Genomic DNA, 27,993 nt, shown 5'->3' on the forward strand with positions numbered 1-27,993 from the left:
TCAATCTCAGTCTGCGACCTGGTCTCGCGTGAATTGCAGTGACAATATTATAAAATTCCATGGGAAGGGCAGGACATATTACTGTATGATTTTCACCGCACTTTTGTAAAGGTAAACACCCACAGAGAACTGAATACACTACATATATCTGATTTTAATTCCATATAAGCATATTTCACAAAGATTCGTGTTTTAAAGACGGGACTTATACTTTGACAACGTGACCTGATTGCGATGTGTCAGAATTAAGTTGTTAGCTGTCGCCTCTAACTAACTTTTAGCGAAACTTGTAACTTTGCTATCAATGTAAATCCGCTGCTTTTCACGGAAATGCATGAAACGTATGAAACAGCACGCTAATACCCACGCGCACTATTATGGTAACTTCTCTAAACGTCAAGAAATGACGTAACGTCCGGTTACTTGATGGTAGTGTCCAGGGCTGCAAAAGCTACGAAGGTTGTTCTGTGGCAGTCTCTCTGTCAGCTGTCAAATGTTCACGCATGTTGGTAAGCCAAAACACCTGTAAAGACTACCTGTTTTTCTTTCCTTTCCTTTAAAAAAAATATTACGGTCACTGTCATGTCCACTAAGTCCATCTATGTATTGATGTATCTTTGAAATTACTGTATGCGCCTCTGTATGTTTACCACAGATTACAAGCACAAATGTTTGCGATCAGAACTACATTAATACGCTAGATATGCAGTTAGAACCGGTCTACAAACACTTCCTTTGATTTCCTTTGTACGCTGTGGTAACATAGGTAAGCAGTCTTTTTGTTAACCTAGCAAATCGACTTCTTAGTACTAGGTATGAGTAATGATATATTTGCATCTGTTGCTTCATCTTTGTTTTACATAATTTTGGCATCATGCTTGAGCTGACAACCCCTCACACCTGAGTGGACATAGCAAGTTTGTAAACATAAAAATGAATCAGCTTTAGCCTCCTGGTTGTGTGCACTAAGTCCTTGCTGAGACACACGATCAGAGCAGCCATGGTCTACTGTGAAAATTGTTAATTATAAAATGTCATGTAGTTATAAACACAGTGCACAAATGACCTCGTTTCTGTATGGATTTTCTAGCATGCCCTGTGAAGTGAAGCCTCGGTTTGTGGTCCTGTATGGGTCTCAGAAGGGCCAAGCCCAGTCCATAGCAGAAGGGATAGCCGAGGAGGCGGAGGAGCACGGGCTGGTTGCTGATCTCAGTTGCTTGAATGAGAACGAGAAGGTACATTCTAGTTTTCATTTATGTAGCGATCTTAGTCGTGTGTTGTGATGTACTTTTCCCAATTAATGAAGATATTGACCCTTTCTTCTTTGCTTTATTAGCATCTGTATAAAGGGAATTTTTACCATAAAGGCACCAGTTTGGGAATGGTAGAAAAAGATTAACACATGAAGGCCATAACACCATAAAAGCATAAATATCAACAATAAATAACAGCATAAATATGTCAATAAAACAAATACAATCACTTTAGGTGAAGTACATATCTGTATAAAGTAAAATATTTACCAAGTCGCCCTCAGTTCAGCGATAGTTTAAAAAAGTTTAATAAAAGAAAAATGATACCAAACAACACATCAACAACATTTTAATAAATATGATGCTGACTGATGGTTGTGTTTCTCTCGTCATTCACATAACTGGTTCCAGTACAATTTGGAGAAGGAGAGTGCCCCAGTGGTCTTTGTTGTTTCTACTACTGGAGATGGGGAACCGCCGGATAATGCCTTAAAATTTGTAAAGCGCATCAAGAGGAAGACCCTCTCCACTGACCACTATAAGCACCTTTCTTATGCACTTTTAGGTAAATTCTTTTATAAGGGTCTGTGGTAGCGCTCCTTGTAGCTCATCTATCCGTATGGGAGTTTAATTTGAAAAACATGTTTGTGTATATCATCACGATGCAGAGCATTGCGCTGTTTACTTTCTGAACAGTTGCTGGAGAGTCTCAATCTGTTTCCCTCTGTCTGCTCCAGCCTTAGGAGACACAAATTATGCAAATTTCTGCAACTGTGGCAAGACCATTGAGCGCCATCTACAAGAACTCGGAGCCAAGCAATTCTATGCTACGGGTTATGCAGATGATGGTATAGGGTAAGTTTTGCAGAGAAAGAAAATGTAAACATCCAACTTTCAGAGCACATGCAGACACATTAAACCCATATTGGTTTTCTTTTGTTTATGCTGCTGTCATTTGTGAACTTTGTTCTCTCTAGGCTGGAGTTGGTTGTGGATCCCTGGCTTGGGGGACTGTGGAAAGCTATCAAAGAATCCTTATCAAAAATGGCTTCTGTTGGGACAGCTCACTTGAAAGAGAGCCCAGAGGATTCAACCAAAGAAACTCCAGATTCATCAGTTCCAGATGTCCAACTGAACCTCTTAAGCATCGCTGACCAGCAGAACTGCGAGTCAGTCAGAGCATCTGTACCCGCGGACTCCAAATTTGCATCTGTTGCTTCATCTTCAGTTTCTGTCGCTTCTGATCTCAAGCCAGCTTCTCCTGCGGGGAGCCCTGGGTTGGCATCCCAGTCTGGTGACGCTGCCAGTGTTTCCACATCAGCATCAAAAACACACACAGAGGAAACTGGAGTTCCCCACGTTGCACTGGCACACTCACTGTCATGCTCCGTGCCACCGCTATCTGAGTCCTCGCTCAATGTTCCTGCTCTGCCTCCTACCTATCTAGATGTTTCTCTTCAGGAGGTGGACACTATGGAAGAGGTGATGAATGTTCTTGCTGCTAGAACTTGGATTTAGCCCATGTTTCCTCCTTCACTGGCCACTAATTTTTTATTTATATTTTTCTTTAGATTGTGGGGCCATTAAACAAAGAGGCTCTTCATCAGGTGCCTATATCCAAGGCAGTTCAACTGACCAGTGGAGATGCAGTCAAGACAGCACTTCTCCTGGAACTGGAGATCTCTGTAAGCATGAGAAAAGATGCTCATTTAAATGAAGCTTTAATTAACCCCCAGTAAAGATTTAGATTGCAAGTTCAGTGTTGTAAGTTTCTTTTTTTCCATTCTCAGGCTTACCCAGTGTTGGCTTATCAACCAGGGGATTCCTTTGATGTGTTCTGCCCAAACAGGGCCGCAGACGTGGACCACATGCTCCACAGGCTGGGCCTTCACAGTCAAAGGAACCACCATGTCAATATTTCGCTGCAAAAAGACACTAAGAAAAAAGGTAATACTACAACTGGTACACTCTTGAAAATAACACACAATATGGACCCCATTAAGCTCATCCTTTTAATTTTCCTTCTTCCCCTCTTAAAGGTGCCCAGGTGCCACCCTACATCCCACAGAATGTTTCTCTCCTGTTTTTGCTCACATGGTGTCTGGAGATCAGAAGTGTTCCTAAGAAGGTACCATTTTCCCCATATAGCTTTGCAGCTACTTGCTGCATAAACAAAGTCACTTTTTCATGTGACAATCTGCTTGTTATTTTACTGTCTTAGCATAATAAAGGGAATGTGTCTTTCTGACACCGCTACCTGCACGTTGTTTTTATTTGTTGTGTCAAAGCTGGGAGAAAAATGTGTCGAGTAGTGTGAGTCAGCAGCGGGTCTGGACCCAGAAGATTTGCAGGTGTTTGTATAGTTTGGTTTAATACGCTCAGGCAAGGCTGGATTTACTAAGTCCTGGTCCAAAGCTGAAATAATCATTTAACCTCCGTGATCCCTCTGTTGAAACGTTAAAATTAAGTTCACATTTGGTGCGTGAAAATGTCAAATTGCCCAAGTGTTGAGCTTTCGTCAGTTTGTGAGCTTTGGCTGGCGATGTGGCCTGCAGTAGTTTCCTCTGATTCCTTAAATGTGATTCATTAGAAACTGTTAATGGCGAAGTTATTATTTTCACATCATCTTGTTATTTTGATTGTTTGTTTGTTTTTAATTAGAGAGCTTAAGTGATTATTTAATGAAAAACAAAGAGAAAAAGTGAAAAGAAAATTCCATCTGGCATGAGCTGTATCAGTTATTTACTCTTCACTACACACTTGCAGAAAACATGACAGTATGTGGTAATAACCCTAAAGCTCTGATAAGCACGTCATTGTAAATACTGGTCTGAATCCAGTGCTTGATTCCCTTTGAAACCCTTAAATCGCACAACATTTAAAACACAGTTTATATTTAATGATGCACACTACAGGTTTGCATTTATTTAAAAAGGTTACATTTTCTGGGAGTAGCGGTGGTTGGTATTGTCACCTCACAGCAAGAAGGTCTTTGGTCTGAGTTTGCATGCTCGCTCTCCAGGTACTCCAGCTTCCTCCCACAGTCTAAAGGCATCTAAAGAGATTTTAGGTTATCTGATGATTCTAAACTGACTGTAGGTGTTATGTGTTAGCCCTGCAACAGACTGGCAACTAGCAGCCCCGCCTCTTCCTTTTGATATCTGACATAGGCTCCACTGCTCCATCTTGCAACCCAGAATAGGATAAATGGAAGAAAAAAGACGGATGGGTTACTCTTTCTCGTTAAGCATTTCAAAATATCTGACACGCTTATAAAACCCTGTGCAATAAAAAGTTGCTTTGTCATAATCATGAGTTAAGTTAGCGAGCCATTATATATTGAATTCTGCTTGGATTTTATTTAAAGACTCTTTTTGAACTTCACCCAAAGAATTGATAAAGTGTCAGAAAGATGTAGAACATCTAAACGTTAACGGCTTCACTCAGTTCAGTTCCCTCAGAAGTCTTTATAGACGTTTTGTTCACAGCTTCCTCTATTAAATTCCTGCACAGAAATAGATTTTTTTTTCCTGCCACTGTGTTGTTTAAAGGCTTACAAGATAGTAAATGTTTTATTTTACAACACCTGCCTGTGTAATGCACTTCAGCTGTTTCACTAAAGCCTGCAATTTTTAAGCTTCACATTTTTTTCTTTTTTTTTTAGGATCGGGAAAGATAATAACCTCTGGTTCTTTGGCAATGAGACTTCCCAGTCTTATGTGTAGCAGCATCAAACACAGGGAGATATAGCTGTACATCCTGATTCTCCAATTCTGCTGAGAAAAATGTTACACTCGATCCAGTGCAGTGAAGAACGTGCCACAAATCTTTGCATACATGCAGTCAAAGCTGTAATGAATCACTGAGATTATACAGAGCACTTCTTGACAAATACTTAAAGTTCAGATTACAGCATCTGATTGATTCATGGTTGCAGACTAAATTTTAAGCAGAAGCGTTTTAATGTTTCTTTGTGATCCCTTTAATCTTTTTATTTTAATTGCTGCCTACAATAAAAATAACAAGCAGTTACTAATGAAACGAATGAAATGCCGATTAAACCGCAGCATGTCCTCTGCAAATGTAACTGGGTAATTGATTGCATTAATCGATTTTTAGGACTTTGTTTGAGAATTAAAAGATTGCTTCTTCGCCTCTGCTAGTTTCTTAAGTCGTCTTAAAGGCCTTTTTTTCTCTTTTTTTATATAAAAAAGAAAATTATAATTTTGTAGTGGAAGAAATGGCTTTGTGCATATTAAAATAGCTGTACTACATAATGGGGTTGGAGTCAGGGTCTACCTGTTTAGATTTCAGACTTTGTGTACAGTGTGGCTGGCTCTCCTTTTTGTAAAAGTCACGACAATTGTGGCTGACGGAGGTGCAGAACAGCTTCGGGTGACAGCGCATCTGATTTCTGTGTCTCTGTCAGGCGTTTCTGCGAGCTCTGGTGGAGCATACAGGGGACAGCGTGCAGAGGAGGAGACTGCAGGAGCTCTGCAGTAAACAAGGTGCTGCAGACTACAACCTGTATGTGAGAGACCCGAGCCTCAGCGTTTTGGAGCTTCTTACAGCCTTCCCATCCTGCTCACCTCCTCTCAGCCTCCTTATAGGTCAGACTCCCTGCTGTTAGCTCACTCAGACAGAAAATTTCTGTTTTTTTCCACCGACTAACAGAGCGTATAATCATCATTGATAGAGTGATCTTTTCCAGGTTTTAATGGGGAATCTGAAAGTCTCTCTAAAATACACAGTGTGATAAAAATCAGTTTTAGTCATAATTTTGACCTATTATCATAGATAAGAATATTTTATGTTTTGGATTTTTCCAGTGTCTTCAAAAAAATCATTGCATTTTTTTTCAAACTTGCATGTTTAATTAAAACAAGTTTTCAATTTCCTTTAAAGAAAAGGAGAATTACAGTGATTGACGTGAGAGTGGGATTTTGACTGCACCCGCACTAAGTGTCAGTGGAATTATTTGTGAACTATTTATTTCACTTTTAATAACACCTCGTGTTATTGTCGCGCCTGCCTTCTGTCTTTTGTGATTCAGTTTGTCTGACTGGATCAGTTTCATCCAGTAGGGGTCACTGTAGCCTTAGTAAAGCCCTGTTCTGTGAGCACAGGCTCATGGTTGATTTGGTCAGAGCATTTAATTATACCTAACAGTCAGAGAGAGGGCATCAAGAGGCTCCCCAAAGGGTCAACGCTCACTTCCTCGTCTCATTTTAAAATCTGCAGCTCCAATATTGTTTTGTTTCCAGTTTTTTGTAAATATAACGATATATATCAAGTCAAGATATATATTTTGAAGTTTATCCATGATCTCGCATTGTGCTAATAATATTGATGATTTTTTTCCCCTGCTGTCTGCCACCTATCGTCTCCTTTTTTTTTTTTGACCCTTGGTGTGAACTGTTGGTAAGAAACTAACGTTTTCCTTTCAGCTCATTAAGATAGTTGGCTGGTCATTCATTCAGTATAGATCTAATAAGCTTTGACTGAAACTTAGCAGACAGTGAAATTAGTTGGCTACAGCTTCATATACAAGTTGAGCTGTCCTCTAAAACAGCTGTGTCACAGCTCCTGGCCTACCCCAATGTCAGCTATTTTAGGCCTACTTGCCAACCACAGCACCTTTTACTCTGGTGGACTGATGCAGAAATTGGCAACGGGGACAACCGTGCCCTCGTGAAGAATGCGGCGTTGCAGACCCCTCAGGGCAGCAGCTGTTATTTGGTATACTGGTAAACCACTGAGCTTTGCAAGGACACGAATGCACAGGGTCAGTTTGGATCATAGGTTAATGGTAAACTCTGACTCAGGGTGTCGCTGTTAAAGTACACTGCTGTATTTTTGCAGTGTTCTTGGTTCATTACCTCAACTGAAGGGGAGGCATTTGCTGATTAGGGTTTAGGCTGATTTACACTAAGTGTAAATAATGAGGAGAGATGTCTCTGGACCCACATGTCTTTGGCCAAGTGCAGGCTGGTTACAAAAGTAGATGCTGGGTCTAAATTGAGAAAGATGCCCACTTTTCAGAGCCAGATGTCGTGTTGATAGTTCATTGATTCGTACAGAGTGTTAGATAAAAACTTTGGGGTCAAAGCCCCTGGGAACTAAATGCTGTCCATGAGCATCTTTTTCAATTACTTTACAGCAGACCTCAAATGAAATCGTACCAAGGTGCAGTTTTCTTTTCTATTCTTTTACTTTTTTGCTGGACTTAAACTTGCAGAACAAAATAATCCTGACTAAAGTAAAGTAAAGGGAATATGTCTGTATCCCAAGAGGTTATTGGCCCTTCTGTTTTGAGGAAAAGCATTAAATTTAAAATGAAATTTCTTGGCCACAGAGAACTGATTGCTTATCACTTCTATTCCCACTTTATTCACTTAAGTCACAATAAAAACGCCACAGAAAATGTTTAAATGGTTTCGGAAAACCATGAGCTAGCAGGTCCTTCGTTCAGAAATAACTTGAAATTAGCATTTGCAGGCTATTAAAAACTGCAAAAACCTTCCTGAGGAGAATTTCACTTAACGCCTTAATGCTAACAACTTCTCTAATTCCATGCACAGCCAAAGAAACTCTCCATAAATCTCGAGAAGTATATACTTTTATGTGCAACCACATTTCTATCTCATTTATTCTACTAAAATGGTACCTCTGCATATAAATTGCAGCACAGAGACTTTTGAGATGAAATAGATTATATTGTTGTGCACTATGATCGATGATACCGCTGAAAACATAGTGGGGATCTTGGGACTGTGCTTTTTTTTTTTTTTTTCTTTCTTCTTAAGCCTTTTTTGGATTACATATTTAAAAATGTATCTTCGAGCCACTGACTGCGACAAAAAAGCTTTGCATTCAGAGGGTTTTAAAAGTGATCCATCCTCTGTATCTACCACCAGTATCATTGCAGCGCAGTGATGCGAGATGATGGATTGATTGTCCTCTGATTCAGACATGTGCTGTCACTCTGTGATAGAAAGGCAGCAACTCAAGCTCTGCACAGCTGTGGAGGATAGCGCTAACATACACGATACACCCTCTGATGGGGAGGTGTACACTTGCATATCCTCAGATATTTTGTATGTGAGGATTTGTCCCATTAAGCAGCAACTCACTGTTGGTTTTTGAGAAACTTTAAAAACAGGAACGATTTATTTTTCCATTCTGGTGCAGCTTAGCTCTAATTATCTCTAAAGATTTATTTACAGATGATTCACTGTGGGTTGTATCTCCAGTACATGCATATTGATTACAACTAAACAAGGCCGTCCTGTAATCTTGGCTCACCTTGTGATACGTTAATACATTTTAAGCCTCTAAGTCTGAAACATTTGGACTTCTTTCAGAATATAAGTCCTCTTTGCTCCGGCTAGTTTTAATATTATGAGTCATGCTGGATATTTGAGGCATCTCAAAGAGAAATACAAGACACTGCTATTTCTCCGACTTCAAATATATAACAAGGAATCTCTTTATTGAGTATATTTATGCAGCTTTTCAAATACTGACATGCAAAACTGCCCTTTCAGTTAAATTTACATCAAAGAAAAGAATATGTTTTCCCCATAAAATACTCTTTTTAACCTAATCTTCCAGGTTTTCTTTACACATCTGATTTTCTGTGATAGTGGAAATAATTTAATGCTTCACTAAGATGGCATGTCATGAAACAATTAGATTTCTTCAGCCACAGACATGCTTACACATTCATTGGTACATCTTTCAAACTGCTCGCTCATGGATATATGTAATAAGCCAATCACATGGCGGCAGCTCACTGCCTTCAGACATTTAGACATCATCAAGACAACCTGCTAACCCGATCACCACAATGGGGAAGAAAAGTGATTTAAGTGACTTTGAACGTGACACGGTTTTTGGTGCCACACTGGCTGCTCCGAGTATTTCAGAAACTGCTGATCTACTGGAATTTTCCCAAACAGCCGTCTCTAGGGTTTACAGAGTATGGTCCAAATATGAGAAATTATCCAGTGAGCGTCCGTTCTCTGGGTGAAAAGGCCTTGTTGATGACAGAAGTCAGAGGAGAATAGCCAGACTGCTTCGAGCTGATAGGACGGCAACAGTAACTCAAAAGACCACTCAGAACAACCAAAGTATGCAGAGGAGCAACTCTGGATCTACAACATGTTGAACCTTGACGCAGATGGGCAGAAGACCACACTGGCTGCCACTTCTGGGAGCTAAGAACAAGAAACTGAGGGTGCGGTTTTCAGGCTCCCCAAAATTGGGCAATGAAAATTGAAAAAACATTGCCTGGTTTGATGAATCTTAATTTCTGCTGCAGCATTCGGATTTAATTTAGTGTAAACGACATGAAAGTATAGATCCATCTTGCCTTTGGGGTGCTGGTTACCCTACTGGAGGTGTTGTAGTGGTGTGGGGGATATTTTCTTGGCACACTTTGGACCCCTAAGCACCAACTGAGCATTGTTTGAACAGCACAGCCTACCTGAGTATTGTTGCTGAACATGTCTGTCCCTTTATGAACACAGTGTACCCATCTTCTTATTGTTGCTCCAGCAGGATAACACAATGTTACAAACTCAAATCATCCCAAATTGGGCTCCCAAACATGACAACGACTTCACTGTACTCACTGTACTTAAAGTGGTTAAAAACCCAATCACAACCAAGTATTAAATATCTTTATTTTCTTAGGAAATGTATTAAAAAACATGTGCATTGCTTTTATTTAGTTTATTTTATTAGCCGACTGTTCTTTACTGTCTGAAACTGATGTTAGCTCCTGGCCCTGTTTTTATTTTTCAGTTTTGTTGGTCTTTTCAGTGTCTGAGGGTATGTGGATAAATTATTAGTAGCTAACTGCTGTTTCAGCAAAGCCTTTGCATTTGTTTAAAATATCTCAGCGCAAAGAGATGAAATGGACGTCAAAGTGCGGAGCTGTCTCTCTGAAACCTCTGAGCTGTTTAGATGTCAGAGAAATCCAGAAAGAGAGGAGAGAGCAGATTTAGACCAGCTGTTTGTTTCTCTGGCAATTTAGCAGAAAAATGTGTTATTGTACAGCCTCAGCTGGTACATATGGTGGTGCTTTACTTGTCCGGCTTCATCTATCACCGAGATACAAATAAAATGTAGCGAGTGCACAGCAAGCACGTCGCACAACTCTCAATCTCTCTCTTTGCCAGCGTCTAATCAGTGGTGCTGGGCACTGGATAGAAAATGGCATATCTTGTTGCTGTCAGGTAAAAAAGTTATCTCAAACTCTTAAAAAAAAGTTTTCCCGATGTAACTGACACCTCCTCGCATATACAATGTGTGCGACATATTACCCAAAAGAGGGCACCTTCATGGCTGGCATTGAAATAAAGTCTGCATAAGCAATCTGTTTCCTACTGGCTCCACATCTGGACACTTGGGATTCTATAACCCTGAGTTTGTAATTTCATAAATATAGAAGTGTGTCCTAGAAACAAGACTGTAACCTGGGTGGGGGTTACTGAGGATAGATTGGTAGGTAGGACGTTTCAATGGACCGAAATGACTTTCACATAATTCGTCTCCTCTCTGTGGTGATTGACTGTGTAACCAAATCTTAGCAAGACAGCGCGGTGATTGACATTTGTGCTTGCCTTTCAGAGCATTTGCCAAAACTGCAACCCCGGCCTTATTCAGCAGCCAGGTAAGGTGACAGAAAATTACACTGAAGAATACGCTTTGTACTGTAGAGCTGCACAGGTGTGCTTTATCACCCACCCAAGTATGTCTGTTTTATTCTAAGTGGTCTTGGAAGACTAAATCTTTAAACGCTAGCTGGTGTTTTCTTTCTGCACAACAGAACTATCCTGTTTGGTTTGGGGCTGGATTAATGCTGAACAGTTTCGTTGGGGGGTGGGGTGTGTGTGTGGTGGTGGTGCGTCAAGTAAATATGGTATCCTGATTTCATATACATTTTACATGGCTGTGCATGAATACTGCGTTACACAAGTATAATAGAAATCCATTTGTGTGTGTGTGTGTGTGTGTGTGTGTGTGTGTGTGTGTGTGTGTGTGTTGTTTGGTCTCAAAGCTGCCTAACTTTGTTTTGAAAGTCTTGTTGCTGTTTTATTCCTACGCATGCATCATGATATATCACTGAATGCCCAGGTTTGTTTATTAGGCACCGCTGGACAAGAGAGTTTGAGTTTGCATGATAAAATATTGATTTTGCTCTGTTGGCAGCTGGGAAATGCAACAGCATCCACTGGAGATCTGCTATTTTGCCAATCCCTTCACGGGGTGGATTGAGCTTTCAAATTATCGGACATTAAGAGCGTTAAGGAGAGGGAGTGGGAGTTAATAACATGAGAGAGAAGCTCTGTTAACTTAATAAAATCTGGCATTAATATAAAATCAGATTTGTTGAGGTACTTAGAAAGAACTTTAAAAAGTAATAGTCATTTGAATTGTGTAGGGTGACAAATTAAAGGAAAAACCTGAACACTTATACCTACAGCAAGGGCGTCCAGGGGCGTGCTATGTTGTGTGCAGGGCATTGGGTTGGCTATGAGTGACCACCTCTAGTGAAGAAATATTTCTTACCTGGTATGGGTTGTTTCTTGCAGCATGACAGTCTCTCCTCCTTGGGGCACGAGGGGACATAGAGCATGAAAATTATATGAATCATATGGTGTGGCCTTTGTAGCCGCAATATTTCAAGCCAGATATACACCTTTTGGAAGATTTTGGGTTCAGCGTGTTAGATGCAGTCTCCATCACCAAATGTGGGAGTATCTTTGGAAGAAGTGTGTTTCATCTCTCCAGTAGAGTTTCAGAGAATTCGTGCCATGGCACAGCGAAGCTCTTCTGGTGGCAATTGGCAGCGTGACACTTTAGTAAGACACTTTATGTGAGTTTTTCGTATCTGTGTGAAGCTTGTTTTGGACTCCTTTTGCCAGACGTGCACATTATGTGGTATACATTAGTTTGAATGGCTGTTTGTAGATTTCATTGATAGGAAGAAACTGCATAAATGAATGGACTTTAAATATTGCATAGACTTTAGCTAGCTGTGCTTAGTTTAAATAGGCCAAGTGTTCCTTCTTTTTTCCTCACTTAGCTAGTCATTGATTTGCGCTCCCTTTTAAGCTAGTGCCCATTAGGTTTGCTTTGAGACTCATGTTGAACAGCAACATCTAACGCAATGTCAAAACTTCTCCGCTCCTCTCATTAGTCTCTCCCTTAGCTGCTTGTGTGTGTGTGTGTGTGCGCGCGCGAAGAGAGATGGGAAACGGACAGGAGAGAGTGGCTGTAGTTTATCAGATGGTGCAGAGACATTAGAGACCTGCATTATTGATGCTGTGGTCAATAGAGGTCTCCAGTGGCCCACAGGAACCGGAGAGCGAAGGATAAGAGTGTGCGAGAGTGCTCTAGCCGACAGTGAATAGAGAGGCATCTTTATCGAGGCAAATAAGACAGAAGCTTTTATTCTTCCAGAAGCAGAAATCACATTCTGGTTTGATTTTAAGAAAATATGTACACATACGTGTTTATTAGGAGGCTAATACACAGTATGATGTCAATCTCAAGCGTAGGATCCAAAAAAACACTACTAGATACAGTGGGTGAAAGCTCTGTGAGGCTTCCTCCAAACTGAGTCATTTTACCACTTGTTGTGCCTGAGATGTCACTAAACAGCTGAAATTGTTCGAAATGGGTAGCTGTAAGTAACGGCCATGCTGAAGTAATTGGCCTAAAATAATCTTTCCCAATTTTCTGCGCTCCCTGTGCCTCTCTGTGTTTCACTCTGTTTTCACTTCCTCCCTGCTTGTCACTGTCTGTATGCTTTGCACACACACTCTCACATGCTGATGTTTCCCCCCTGTCTCTGCCTTTTCCCATCTCAAACCATCTGTGGTGCCATCTCTGCAGCTCTCGTCTTAGACACCCAGGAAAGCTTCATTTTGTCTTCAACGTGGTAGAGATCCCAGCATGCTCCGGCCGGCCCGCGGGGAGGCGAGGCTTGTGTACTGGCTGGCTGTTTGACCTCATCAATCCTGGCCTGGTTTTCCCTGGGAAGGCTGATTCGTCCAGCAGCCCAGCGCTGCCAAAGGTAATGAGTAGACTGGGGTAAAAAAGCTGAAAGTAGATTGTGCACATTTGTGGTCTTGGCTGATAAATTTCTAAGTGCTCATATTTGCTGGTACAAGCGCTGTAGGAGTTGCAAGCAAACGCTCATAGGGTGAGAAAAAATAGATGTACCCTTCTGGCTAGGTTGAAATCTTGCTACACTTTACTGGGCCTTACTTTGTCTTTGTTTCGATTTTTCCAGTAAAATAGCAAAAGAGGTTGACTGCCCCATTCTCCTTCTAGTATTACAGTTCAAGAGGTACTAGAAGGGGTGGGAAGCAAGAGTTGAAACAGCTTGAAATTGTGCTGTGCTGGGCGTTAGGGATTCAGACAGCTTCCACTACGTGTTTTATGTCCCTCTGAAAACTCGGCTTTACTAGCTCAGACATGTAAAGAGAGTGAGCTTTGAGCCAGTTGTGTGTGGTTAATTAAAGTAAAGTAGTTTAACTTAGAGGAAGCAGTCTTCCCTACCACATACCCTATGGATTTCAATTGCAGCTCATGAGTTTTCTCATTAGTATATCTTAGAGTAAGAAGTACATCAATGAATCGATTGGCAAGCCCACAGCGGCTCCTTGGCATTGTTGTAATTACTCTAATTATTGTAAATGCGCTCTATTATCCTTTGATGCTAGATCCATGTGAGTTTGAGACCCAACGCGTCTTTTCGGCTTCCCCCTGATCCATCAGTGCCCTTCATCATGGTTGGCCCAGGCACCGGAGTCGCTCCATTCATCGGCTTCCTCCAGCAAAGGTACGCTTATGTTTTTTTTAAGCGCACAATAGAATATCAGCTTGCAACACAAGTGACTTTTTTCCCCAAATAAGAGGCTCATTGAATATTTAGAGATCTCCCATTTTGGAAATGTTTCCGTCAAGAGGATTCAAGTGCATGTAATAATGCACTTGAATCGGCGCCAAAAATCGCAGCTGAAGTGGGTCAGCGAAATGTCCGTGTCAAGCATCGGGTTATGTGCTGATTTGTGCGAAGTGTCGCACACACATTTCCAGCTGAAATTACGCAGCCTTTAATGAATATTCACAATGTTGAAGTGATGTTAAGTGCTCATCATCTGTGCATATTTTCTAGTAATCTGCAGAGACAATTAAATGAGACCCTTCTCAAAGCCGGTAAAAAGACCACGTCATGTACATCACATAAGCCATAATAAATCTAGCAGCGAGGGCTGCGATCACGTCAGGGATTATGTCAGGTGCTTTACTTATCTCTCCAGGAATAAATTACACTTTCTCTGATGCACAAATTTATGACTTCTGTAATAAAGGGCCAAGAGTTAAAGCAGCACGTGGAGTGATATTGATTTCAAAGTAAATTCTCCAGTAGGTGGTGGTCATGTTGGAGCAAATCATTGCTTGTAATTGCCAAAGAGGTGATTGGAGGATATTGACTGTTAGCTTAGTAGGCAGTAGTTCTCTCCAGCTAGTTAAACCATCGCTGCGTTGTACGTCTGTGATTGAAGAGTGCTCTCAATTAGAGGAAGACGTGACATTTTGTTTAATTGTCTGAATTGATGGCTAAATCGAGATTGCGAGAAGATGACCTGTCAGAAGGATTTAATGTGATCCGGGCTGATGGCTGTGTGTTGAACCAGGCTTATAGCCACCATGAATTGTCAGAAAGCGCAGTAAGCCTTTTTAGTCAGACTGACATGTCTAACTCTTGGGTGGCTTTGTGTAAATGAGGTTGTGCCCCAGTCAACTCCAATTGTCTCTAAATCCCCCGGATGTCTGCTCTGTAGTGGCGGGCGGTGTCCGCGCGTGATTGCTCTGAGAGGTGACCGGCTGAAGTGATGGCAGCGGTGGATTGTCTGCCGCAAAGATTCGGGGAAAGATGAGTGGTCATCTGGGGTGATGCTTTGCTAGTGCCTGTGGGATGGAGCGATGAAGATAGCACATTTTCTGACTGACCTGGTCGCAGCACTCACAGGCAGGCTCTTCTTCTTAATGATAAAGGCTCAGCCAGCGGGACAGTGCTCTGATATAAGGCACTGATATGAACATATTAGTCTTACTTTCATCCTTACAGCAGAGGCCAAATATTGCTCACCAAAATGTAAATCTATAAAAAAAGCACATTCGAGTGTTTTATTACAGCAGCGGACGAGGATTTTGATGGATTTTTGCAAGGCTGCGTGTTCATAACGCTCAGCCTCCTAATCAAATATGTCCTTAAAGTTCAGTTTAAAGACTTGTTTTTTTTTTTTTGTCATTTTGCTTTTCTTTTTTTATATCACGCAGCTCTTGACTGTTCCAGCATAAGCCCATGTGAATCAATTCATCCCAGCTGTCTCGACAGTCGCTTCTCCTCGTCTGCATCTCTCATCTTCTCCCCTGCCAGCTGCGTATTCTGCTCGAGGATTGTAAAAACCTGTCGCGGTGCGCGGCATTGTGCACAATCTATCTTGAGATTCCAAACAAAGCCTCGGCGGCTGACGCTGCACTCTGATAGGAGATAACAATCACCAGTTTGTCAACGGGACGCCGTATCTACCTCGAGGCCTGAGAAGGCCCTGTTAGCAACAAAACAACACGGGGACACTTCGATCTTCCTACCTCTCCCCTCGTTCGCCCCCACTGTTAATCGATGGCTGTTTTCAAAAGTACTTTGTATGGGTTTGTAGCACTGGTAACAAGTAGAAGAAGAGTCTCTAAAGGTCAGAGGCTCACTTGGTGGTACCAGGAGATTTTAATAAGGGCCTCCAGTAGTCTGGTATTGATTGCTGTTGTGTTCGTGGAAGGATTTTATGGAGAATGTGATTTTCAGCGACTTTCAGTTTAGCTGGGAGCAGTGACAGTTAAACAAATATTGTATTTTAAGTGAGTGGTTTGCCTTAATCCTCTTAGAAGCCATAACATAACAAGTTTTTCTTTTGGAGTGGAAAAAAAAGAATCTTTTTTTCCTCAGCTTTAGGTGCACCAGCAGGCATATTTGGTACATTCAATACAACAATTTGTATTAAAGTTTGTGTTTTTGTGTGAGCAAATATTTAGCTTCCATTTATCAGTTCCAACAGAAAGCTGACTACAATTAGGCAGCTTAAGCATCTTGCTTCCGTATTATGAAAACATTTTGAATTCATCACTTTGGATGTATATTGTAATTCTGCAATGCAATTTCAGTGATTAAGTCTCAAGCTGTTGTTGTTTTTTGGCTCTTTTGTATTTTTAGAATGTAAAAAGGCACTCAGTGCCACTCGCATTGAGCTGCAAAGATGAAAATGAAAGATATGAGATAATTGTGATGTTTACCAGGCCTTAACCTCAGCTTCCCTTGCAGTTTCCCCTCCTGCTGATCAACTGAATGGCGCTGAAAAGCAACCGCCTCTGATTTCGACCCCAAATGGAGTGCTCTGTAGATGCTGCATTCCCCTGGGATTTTATTGCAGGCTGTTATAGTGTGGGTATGTGGTGTGATGTGATTTGTATTCAGGGAAAGGCGCCGGTGTGGTCTACTCAGAATGGAATCCAGGTTTTTCATATTGGTATTGATCCCTTTAGGGCAGGCGGCGAGAGGAGAGACGAGCCCACTAAAATGAGTTTACTTGAGGCTGTTTGCAGATCAGAAGAATCTCGTCCAGGATGCTAATGGACGGGATCTGAGCGTTCAGATGAAGTCAGCCAGACAGCTCTGTTACCCAGTCGCAGGCGCAAAGTTCAAACAAATGTATTCCCTGAATCTTTCTTACTTACTGGTCAACTTTACATTTAATTAATGAGAGCTAAGCTTTGTTTTTAGTATTCGCAGTCACACTTGCGCATTGATTTGTTTTTGCCTATGGCTAATTAGTGTAGCGCTACAACAAAACAATTGATTAATCTCTTCATTATTTTTTAAAAAAAATGTAATGAATCTGGTAATCCAGTCTATAAAATGTGAGAAAATACAACCTCATTTCCAGAATAACCTGGGATGCTGTGTTAAATGTAAATAAAAACAGAAAGCAATGATTTGCAAGTCATTTAAACCTTTATTTGGTTCAGTGTACTGCAGAGACTGCACAGATGCCAGCAACATGCTTCAAAACATGAGATGGAGGAAATGAAATTCAGAGATGTGTTATGCTAAATAGACACTTCATAAACATTTCATTCCCCAATGAGTAACTGGCAACACTTTAGTTAAATGAGTGGCAATGAATAGAAACTCCTATGGAGATGTTTATTTATTGATTTTGCTTTTCCCAAAGTAAAGAGAAGGAGGGTATGACTGCTCTTTGGAAGACTTTGTGGGCAAATAATTCAGCAATTTCAGGATAAAAAAATGTATTATTATGTGGAATCTGGGAACTCCATCATCTGTGGTACATCATATCAGTGAAATCACAGTATACAGGGAGCAATCAGTCATGATTTTTCTGTTCTTCAGGAACAGCTTTGAAGACACGTCTCTGTTGTGAAAATCACCGCGTGGGCCCAACAAGACTTTTTTCAGTGTCAGTTTATCACAGAATCCAGGATTGCAAGTTAGATCTGTGCCTTCCAAGGGAAATCCATACATAAACAAGATTTAGAAATTGACCCAAGTCAATTTAAGACAGACTGAGGGGAAGTGGAAAAGTGTCCTGTGGTCTCGCCAGTCAATATCTTAAATTGTTTTTGGTAATCGTGGACGCCACGTCCTTCAGGCTAAAGAGCAGACGAACCATCTGGCTTGTTATCGGCACTCAGTTCAATGCGAGCATCTTTGATTGTATGGGGGGAGGGCATTATTGCACATGGCTTTATAAACTTGCACATCTGTGAGCGCGCCATTAATGCTAAGTTAAGTTTTGGAGCAGCATATGCTGTCATCCAGACACTTTACTTTTTCGGGAATACTTTAATTATTTTAACAAAGCAAGTGCTGAACCATGGTTTTCATGTTTTTTCAGCAGCGTGCCTTCTTAGTAAAAAAAACAGTTGGAGAGTGTTAAATTTAGTTACTTTTCTGCAATGTGGGTAAACATAGCTAAATAGAGAGTTTTTAATGAGATTTATTACTGGCATCACATTCAAAATGAGCACGTTTTCTAAAAGGAAAAACAAAACGTCAGAGTTTCAGTGTTCACTATGTTGTCTTTATGCAATCTGTAATTAAATATGAGGGCTAATAGACCTGCAACTCATAGATCTGACCTTTATGTACAGTTTACATAGTGTTAATTAAGAGTTCTTTGTGGTCTACAGGTCAAAGTGACTTCTTTGTGTTGCTGAGTTCAAATTTATATTAAAACAGTACAAATCTTTTAAAAAACAGATACAAGGGTCTTCTACCTTTTTAAACCAATTCAGCGACCTATCATCCAATAGCATAGTGACAATAAAATCCAGTCAGTCTTCTGCTAAATTTAGATTCTTCCTGGCTTTGACTTAAACCTTTGTTTTTGTGCAGTGGATGTCGAATATTTCATCTCACCTTTCCAATCAAAGATGTTTCCACCTTGTTTGTGTCATCTGCATCGTGCTGTTTGAATCATGCTGTTTGAACCATCTTGGTTACCTGAGTCTTATTAGCTGTTTTTGTGCAAAAGCAATCTAGATTATTTATTGTTCCCTCATGAAACATATCCAGTCCAGTCCAGTTCTAACCCGTGCCTTCAAAGGAGGTCTTGCCCACAAAACTGCCTCCAACTCCATGCAAAAATATCTTTTGCCTGGAGATTCACGTGCAGTCGGCTTGTTTTCTTATCCACATCCTGAGTCTTCGTCTCTGCTCATCTTGCAGTTTTAGACGTAGATGTGAGATGACTCAGACTGTGTCCAGTAGGTGAAAATTTGCAAAACATTCAGATCATTTAAAATATTTCGATAAATGTAGTTCATTTTGTCTTAATTTTGAGGTTAGTCATTTATTTTTTGTGCTGAAATACTTATTAGATTACTTATTAGCACAGATTTAAAAGTATTATCACCTCTTTAAGCACAATATCCCTCCATTAGTCTCAGGAGCTGGCTGCCATTTTCATTTTGTGATAGCTGGAAAACACAGCAGGATTCAGTCTGTCTGTGAACAGCAAAGGATGGGATTTAGGGAAACAGGCACCGTATCCTCGGAGCGCAGCGGTGCAGCACAAAGAGCCCAGTCTCAGTGTCTCTCTGTGGTATTTTTCAGCCCCTTGTCATGGTTGGTCACTTCAGCTAGCCCCTCCCCAAATCACCCACCCACAGCTAGGGTAACAGATAATGCCGGTCTCTTTAGACAGTCAACTGACTGATGGCATCATGAAAGGTTGGAGGTCAACTGTTATCTGGGAGAGAGCTGTCACCTTTGCGGCAGGTGTGTGGCACAGATAACGGCATCCTCAGAGCCGCTTTGTGCTGCTGCATTGCTGCTGCCTGCAAAGGACTCTGGGAGATTTGCCAAACTCCAAAGCCACAAGAGAAATCACTTTTTCAGGAGCAGTTTTTTTTTTTTTATGTTGTTGCACCGAATAACAGACACACATAAATGTAGGAGTAAAACTTGTACACACACTCACACACTGAGCCCTAGTTTCATTTTCAGCAGCTGCTTATTGTGATGGAACCTGTGCTCGGGTGGAATTTAATAATGCATATAATGTCCTTCCTTAAACACACAGGTCGTCTCTGTGCACGTGCCACTCCTGTCATTACAGACAGTGCTCAACAGCGTCACATCTCTTCTTTAGCCTTTTGCTGTGACGAAGGACTCTCCTCCATCGGGCCTGTGTCTGTTTGTATTGATTGACCACTAACATCTGTTGTTTGACTTTCAGAGAGGAGGAGAGACAGACGAACCCCGAGGCCATATTTGGAGAGACCTGGCTGTTCTTTGGATGCCGCCACAAAGACCGAGACTACCTGTTTCGGTAAAGTGTATTTTTCCTTTCAGTTCAGTCGTCATTCAGACCCACATACCTTTTGTGATTCAGATTTAGTCCTCTCCATAACCCTCTTTACCTTGCTGCTGCACTTCTCCATGTATTAAAATCTGTGACCTGCATAATGAAGACTGCAGGTCTGAATGTACAATGTGTGAGTTTTATTATTCACTTATATATATATATATATCTGTATATTAAATGCTCAGGGTATGTTCTAGGGTGTTTGGGAAGAAAACTAACATGCATAAGCAGCTACTTTACTTAATGTTGCAAGATCCTCTGACCTTTTAACATGGTTTGGTTTATATAGCTGTTATCTGGAAATTCCTAGAATATCCAAATAACATTTTAAAAATTAAAGCATTAAAATATGTAATATTAAAGCTCCACTAAAGGTATATTTTATAAAAACATGGGATCTATAGTGTGGTTAATGTTGGTTTTAGGGATAATTACCATTTAATTTATAAACGCAAATGGATTGTGAACACAGTCAGTCCCAGCAAGTCTACTCAGAACTCACTCAACTGGTTGTATTCTGGTTATAAATACAACCAATGTCATGTTACACTGAAATCCAACCTTTAGTGGAAGACTCCAGGTTATTGCCAATTTGACACCCCCCCCCCCCCCCTCCCCCCTACAGTGCCATTTCAAAGGCAACATCCACTGTTTTCCCTCAGGGGGTCTGTAGCATTAGGATCACTTTTAGCTTCTCTTAATTCATTGTTTTAGCCTATAAATCAAATTCTGACTGTTTTAGTTCACTTTTATATTCAACAGCCTTAAAAGCTGTAAAAAGCTTTAAAAAGCATGTAGTTAGCAAGTTAGCATGTGGTGGTGGTAAAGCATTTAATAGCTTAATACTAAATATTTTCCACAACAAATACGGTGCAGGATTCACAGCTAAAAATAGATAAATAAAGTAAATGTATTAGACTTTAATTTGCCTGCTGCCCAGACCTCCAAATGCAACAGTTATGTTAGCCATAGCGGCTTTAAATGTCAACAGCCAAACCTAAACAGATTCAATATTTGCTAATGGATTTAGACTCAATGAATGGTTCTACTCAATCACAGCCCGGCTCTGTTTTTGTTTTTGTTTTATTAACTGAAGAAGGGGTTGTTTTTTGTGTCCCCCCCCCCCCCCCCCCCCCTTCTCTCTCGCCCTTTATTTTCTTTAAAAAAAAAAATTAAGATCTGAAGGACCGCCCCCCTCCCTGTAATGAGCTTTGTTCATCTCAAGTAACATTATCTTGGTTGTGTGAGGAGAGTTGGACTGGAGCAAACAATGAAATGGACACACACACACACACACACACACACACACACACACACACACAAACGGTAACAGGGAGCAGAGGAGGCGAGTGTTACTAGCGCAACTGTAAATGACAGAACAGACTCCGACACAGTGCTGAAATCAAACAGTTTCACATAAAAAGCCTTCAGTTTCTTCTTACCTTCTTTTTCTTTCGGGTGGGAAGAGAGCGGTCCCTTTGAGGAGGGGAGGTCCCAGAAGGCACTGGTAGTAGAAACACTGAGAACATTTCAACGCAGGCACTAGGTTGTATTATAACGCCAGTCTTAAGTTACCTTAAGTTTGATCCATTTAAACTGTACTAAATATTAAACCACCGCTCTTGATTTCTGAGCCGACATCAGCCTCAGAGGAGATCTTTGCTCTGATTAGTTTGTTTTGGCTTTTCTCTCTCCTGACTCCATACTAATTGATCAGCTCTTGGTAGTACCAGCAGTGAGCGTGTGCTCAACACCGGTGCGCTGATCGAGTTCTTTTGCAGGATTAAAAAGCATGAATGGATTAGCATCCTTAATCAAACAAGGATAGATCACAGAGGATGTTGTTTGTTCGCTTTTGTTTCCTCTATCTCATAGTTAAATACGAACTCGCAGCCAGGTAGAAGGCAGTGTTTGCTCACAGTGTGGGCTTCTCTGATGAATACCCCCACAGTGTTGACCAATATGATTAGTCTGTGTTTTATGAGCCACCCATGAAGCGTTGTACTTAATTTAAATAGGTTAGCAGAATGAGAACAACATGCCTGCAGTTGAATTGACTGCCTGCATTCATCCCTGCTGGATTTCTCTTAAATTAAGTGCAATTTGATGTCTGGCATTGCCCTGGAATGCAAAAACCTTCTTAGCATAGTCTGTAATGTTTTTCATTTTTTTTGTATAAATGTCCCAGATTTTAAAAGAAAAGTTCAGCTGCCTCTGTCAGAATCACAGGTCTAAATTTAAACTGAAGCATATATTGCTTTTAATGCAATGCAAAGAATGTAAAGGTAGGATGTGACCAACCCCTCCGGTCGTGCTCTGAATGCAGAAGACAAACGAGGCTCGTGACACGCCTCAATCAGCCGCAGCACTTAACATCCCTGCGAGAGATTCATGCTCATCTGCCTGCATGCCACATCAAACCTGTCCTCCCCTTTCGCCTCTGCCGCACTTATCCTCTCCCCCCGCCCTCCCTGCGACGCCTCAGCCTCTTTATGGCGTGTGATTTCACGCTGTAGGGAAAACACGACTGGAAGGCCCGCTGGGTTCACGTCAGGGTCCGGGAAATTGCCACAGGCTGTTACGTGTCGAAGCACACAGAGGAATCTGGCAGGTTTTGGCTCTCATAAAACCCCGGGTTGTTGTGTGTTTCTAAGAAGTCAACTGTCATTTATCATCTGCCGGTTTCTGCTCGCACGGTTATCAATCTGTGATGATTTATATTCAGACGTCAAACAAACAAACTCGGCAATCCTTCTCCTTGTTATTCATCTGGTCGCTCCTGTGTTCAAACAGACTTTGTAACCACATATCTTGGTCAAAAGATTTTTTCCTCGAAGGAATTCTTTTTTCTTTTTAATTTAATGATATCTCTAAATTAAGGTTAGATGGTAAACACGCTGCAGAAGAACTAACAATTCTGGACATTTCAAATAGAACAAAGGGCAACAGCGCTCGCCTCACCCTTTAGTATTCACACCACAGCGTCTCTGTGTTATCAAAAAATGCCTTATTTTAGTCTAGGGGTTACTGCAAAACACAGACCCCCCCCGAGGCAAAGACCTTCACCCCTGATCTCGGAGCTGGGGCTGTTATGACTGTGTGCGTGTGTGTTTCTGCTCATTCCGACTGCTTAACTTTAAACAAGATGCTCTGAGCCACAATAAACCTTACTCCCTCACCACCTTCCTCCTGCCTTCCCTTCCAATAGCACCCCAGGCCCTGTAAAAACACTGAGGCAGAAGAAGTAGTTGGCAAGCAAAACACAGATAGAGAGCAAGGTTACACCCCACTGCCAGACTGGGAGGATTGATTGTAAAAAGATGCTTATAACAGTGAGTCGACCTTGCTTATGAAATCCATTTTTTTTTCAAACTTCTCTTGTTAAAGAAGACAAAGTGGTTGTCTGGCACATTTTTGCTCAGACCTTTTGTCCATCAGTGTTCGGTGTTGAGCTTGACGGTATTTTTTTTATTTTTTTTGGTTCATAGGAAATGTTTGTAGTTCCGATCTTGTGAGATGGTGCAAACCATTGCTAAATATCCCACGGGAGTGTTGGATGTGAAAGAATAAACAGCCAATGAAAAAATGTTAAATTAAATTGGGTTTTTTTTCTTGTAAAAAGCACATAAAAGTGCTGTCTCTCACAGTTGCTCCCATTCACGTATCGCCTGATCTTCGCTCTGCACCAGCAGCTAAAACTGAGGCCTCCCGACTGCTTTTGACAAGTCTAATCATCACAAAATGAGGAACAGACTGTCCAAGATTACAGGAATAACTTTAATAACCTCTGCTTGCAATTTGTCTTGTCCCAGAGAGGAACTCGAGGGCTTTGTGTCCAGAGGTATCCTGAGCCACCTCATGGTGTGTTTCTCCAGGGACCACGGGGAGCACGAGGACGCCGCCACCTCAGCCGCACGTCCCAGATATGTCCAACACAGTCTGCTGCTTAACAGCCAGCACATCACTGACGTCCTGCTCAAACAAAACGGTTACCTCTATGTCTGCGGGTAAGAGTGACACACTGGATCTTATTTCAGCCTTAATTCGTGTTGAGTGATGGTTGTTCTTTTCTTTTCTTTGTTTTTTGTTTTGTTTGACGTCCACCTTGTTCGGCTTTATCATGTTCCGGCTGCGCTTCTATTAAGTTTATCACAGCATCTCACTCACAGCTCCTCTTTCTAACACTTAGGCCTGGTTTTGTCACATTGCTTTGCCTTGCAGTATAGATTCCTTTCTATGCTCACGTTTGATGTGATAAATTTCACATTTCCAGTTTTGTATTTTTATATTAAAGTAGCTTATTTCCAGTTCAAAATGTTTCTTAAATATTGTATATTGGGCCTTTGTGCAGCCAGTGTCTGAAACAAGACATTTCTGCTCCTTTCCCATTAAGCCGGCTTTCTCCTGATAAGCTGACCCACACAAACAGAAGGTCGGTAAGAAGGTCACTGGGGCTGCTGTGCTCACAGCTGGAGGTGTGAATCCTGTGAAGCCAAACTTTTGGCTTACTGGATAATTGCACATATGAAACTTCAACTTTCTAATGTAAGAGAAAACTAGATGAGAGCTAGACTGTTTGGGTGGTTCAGGAGAGAGCGAGGGTTCACAGTCTGCCAGTTCGGGGGTGTCCCGTCTACCTGCAGAGAACTGTTGTCAGATGGAGGCAGTGTTCAAGCATTGTACAAAATACAAGGCTTTTGCTGTTGTCGGTCCTTCAGCCAGCTGCAGACAAAGTTATAACATACAGAGAGCTGAAGTGAAAAAGTGTAACAAAGAATGTGACGCCACACTCTGCGCTTTTCGTGCAGTGTTTTTGATCTTTGATGTTTTTTTGTGGTTCTCCCATTCCTGTGAACTCTGCTGTCGATCCCTCACTTATTCCGGCCCACTTGTCGTCCAATCAGCAATCAGCAGATGCATATGTCATCCGCTTCCAGCGATGCGCAGCTGGGATATTTGGGGGCGGGTGAGAAGCCCTCTCTGTCCAAAAGGAAATGTGTGCGCAGACGGACACATTTGTGAAACTATAAGTTACATTTTAGTTGTAGTCGTGGTGAAATATATTCTGAATGTGGTTTATTGTGTATAAAGCCAGTGCTTCCAAATAAAGTTCCTGTAGTTATTCCAGACCTGTGGCGTATAACATCATAATCAAGTTCATCATTTCTCGCAGAATGAATTTTTGGGTAACTTTGAAATATGGGCAGCATTTGGGATCTAGGCTGTAACTCTGTTAGGCTGACTATGTGCCAGCGCACACAGAACACGAGGCAGAAGATTTGAGTCAGGCTTTCTGAGTTAGCGTGCAGGCTTCTCGTCAGTTTTGCCAAGGACTCCTGAGTCACTGAAGACAATCCAGCTCGATCTGGTGCTTTCAGAGTGGTCGATAGCAAGTGTGCAGCGAATGAGCATAAAATCCATAAAGCACATATGAATCGTCCTTTTTGTTTATCCGCTCAGCATGCAGTGATCCAGAAAAATGTAGACACTAAAAAGTAATGAAGCTTTGTATTTTATATGACCACCTTTTGGCTTGTAAACGGCAAACACTCGCAGGTGTTTGGCAGGTACGTTGTTTCACTCCTGCTGGAGAATTTGCAACGATTCTAATGTGGGTTTACAATCAGGAGCTCTTTTTAAACCATTTCTGCCTTAATGCGTTTAAGAAGACCCCTGTTTATGACACGTTGGCTTGTTTAGACTAAACCACACCACCCCGACGTGTGATTTCTACAAGGTATGGCAACGTTGTGGAATCAGAGCGGCTTCCCGCTGCGGCGGCTCTGACTTTTACACAGGCTACGATTCGGCTCCGTCGCTTGCCTCTGCTGCTGGCTTGAAGGAGCAACAAGAAAGCCTTCCCATTCTGCCTTTGTACCTTTTATGCAGAAAGCTACGGGCAAAATAAAGGTGCAATATTCCCACCTTGAACATGCTCTGTGAAGAGGTTTCAGTTGTTTCATGTTGTCTCTTCGTGTAATCCCAAACTCGGTTGATGACGCTGAGATCAGGGCGCTGAGGGAGCAATACCATCTGTCGCAGGACTTCTTACTCCTCTTAACTTTGAAGATATTTCTTTTGAGTGCGACTGTAATGTTTGGGTGCTTCATCATGAGCTCACCGATGGATCAAATAAAGCACCCTACAAGAAAATCTAATAATTTAGTGCTGAATTGCTTTGACATGAAAGTACAACGAGGTTTTTTTCTGAGTGATAGACGTGGCTTGTTAATAAGAAAGATAACTGTCTGTCTTCTTTTTTTCTTTTTGTTTAAACAGAACATAAAATCATTTTTCTGACATCTTTGCAACAGTTGCCTTCACTCAAATGGAGCATTATGTTATCATTTATATTGCATGTGCAAAACCGACATGCCAACTCATAAATGCATGATGTAGCTACATACCACATTCCTTTTCTCACGTTTCGCCCTTCCCCACCTTGGAGTAGATGACTTTTGAAACGTCAGGCGTGTGGGAATTTTTTAGAGTCAGAAAATATCTCAGTTGGATGATGAATCTCCCCCAATACGACTGCTACAGCAAGATGGATATTTCAGTTATTTCCTTCCAGGATAGACTCCAGCATCGGCTGTGCTCAGTGGTTTTCTAAAAGATTGCTTGCCGCAGCGTATAGACGTATAAAAATCCTGTCGCTTGATTATATTGCTCTTTTGCCTAAAATGACTGTTGTTTTTTTTTCTCCTTTCTGCAGGGATGCTAAAAACATGGCTAAAGACGTGAATGAGACCTTGGTGGAAATAATTAAAACGGAGCTGCAGGTGGACCAACTGGACGCCATGAAAAGACTGGCAGGGCTTAGAGAAGAGAAGCGCTACTTACAGGACATCTGGGGCTGACAGCTGATGATTAGATAAGGGCACTTTGCAGGATTCACGGGGCTTTCTTAAACCTTCTTTAAAAAAAAAAAAAAACAGCATCCTCAGCTGTGACCCATAGAACCATAAAATTGTGGTGCTGAAGCCTGGAGATAGTTTACACAACTCAGTGCTGCCAAGAAGGAATGCACCACACTGACCCGGGGATATCGGTTCACTACACCATCTTTGGCTTTGCTTTTTGAACAGAAATGACCTTGGTCAGGGCAGTGGTGCTGCAGATTAGTCCTGCAGTGTGGAAATGCTTTTAGTGTAGACAAGCCTCCTCCGTTTGTCCTTGCCTGGGAAAAAAAAAAAAAAAAGAGGCATTTACTTCCGTTGGCTGTGATGGAGTGATTTCGATGGGGGTCGAGAGCGGGATATCGCTCCTGCGTAGATGGAAACAACTCAGCAATCTGTAGCTGTTAAACAAAACACACACGGGAAATGGTTTATGATCATCCAGGTGTAAAAGTTTGGCTGTTCTTTGCAAAACTACTACGCCTTCTTCATTTTACCTTAAGTCTCAAATTTCAAATGCAGGTTTTAATGTATGCGATCCTAAAAAACGGCTGATTGACAGCTGTATAATTTAACTCCATGGAGATGAGGGAGGATTTTCAGTCATTTATCATTACCGTGTGTCAAGACTCAAGCACAGAGGGCGTGATTCTCAATGATAATGCAAAGGCCCGACTAGAGCAATTTATCTAACTGACTTTGTTTGTGCCTGTCTGCCCCCACACACCCAGCAGAGTGCCAGCTTTGGAGGCAGCGAACTGCAAACTTTTCTAAGTCCCGAAAAACCGACTAAAACCTCTCAAACTGTGGGTAAAACAAACACATCTGTGCTTTGTGTGATCGGGAAATAAAAGACATTTCACAGTAAAC

General features: G+C 41.5%; 1 protein-coding gene across 2 annotated transcripts; it reads left to right on the forward strand.

The window, feature by feature from the left end:
• The first annotated feature begins 17 nt into the window (after positions 1-17).
• mtrr (5-methyltetrahydrofolate-homocysteine methyltransferase reductase) lies at positions 18-27,992 on the forward strand. 2 transcript variants are annotated; one of them, XM_040043985.1, is made up of 15 exons: positions 18-111; positions 1,091-1,235; positions 1,665-1,818; positions 1,991-2,108; positions 2,231-2,735; positions 2,825-2,938; positions 3,044-3,200; positions 3,293-3,381; positions 5,683-5,863; positions 10,890-10,932; positions 13,161-13,341; positions 13,994-14,112; positions 20,096-20,188; positions 24,037-24,231; positions 26,940-27,992. In XM_040043985.1, the coding sequence occupies exons 2-15, from the start codon at positions 1,092-1,094 to the stop codon at positions 27,082-27,084; spliced, it is 2,238 nt and encodes a 745-aa protein (XP_039899919.1). In that variant the 5' UTR covers positions 18-111; position 1,091; the 3' UTR covers positions 27,085-27,992. The 2 variants fall into 2 exon arrangements, with proteins under 2 accessions (XP_039899919.1, XP_039899918.1); XM_040043984.1 differs by lacking the exon at positions 18-111 and adding an exon at positions 226-509.
• The last annotated feature ends 1 nt before the right edge of the window (position 27,993 follows it).

This window comes from Simochromis diagramma, unplaced genomic scaffold (genome assembly GCF_900408965.1).
Source record: "Simochromis diagramma unplaced genomic scaffold, fSimDia1.1 OVJJ01000602.1, whole genome shotgun sequence".
Taxonomy (NCBI): domain Eukaryota; kingdom Metazoa; phylum Chordata; class Actinopteri; order Cichliformes; family Cichlidae; genus Simochromis; species Simochromis diagramma.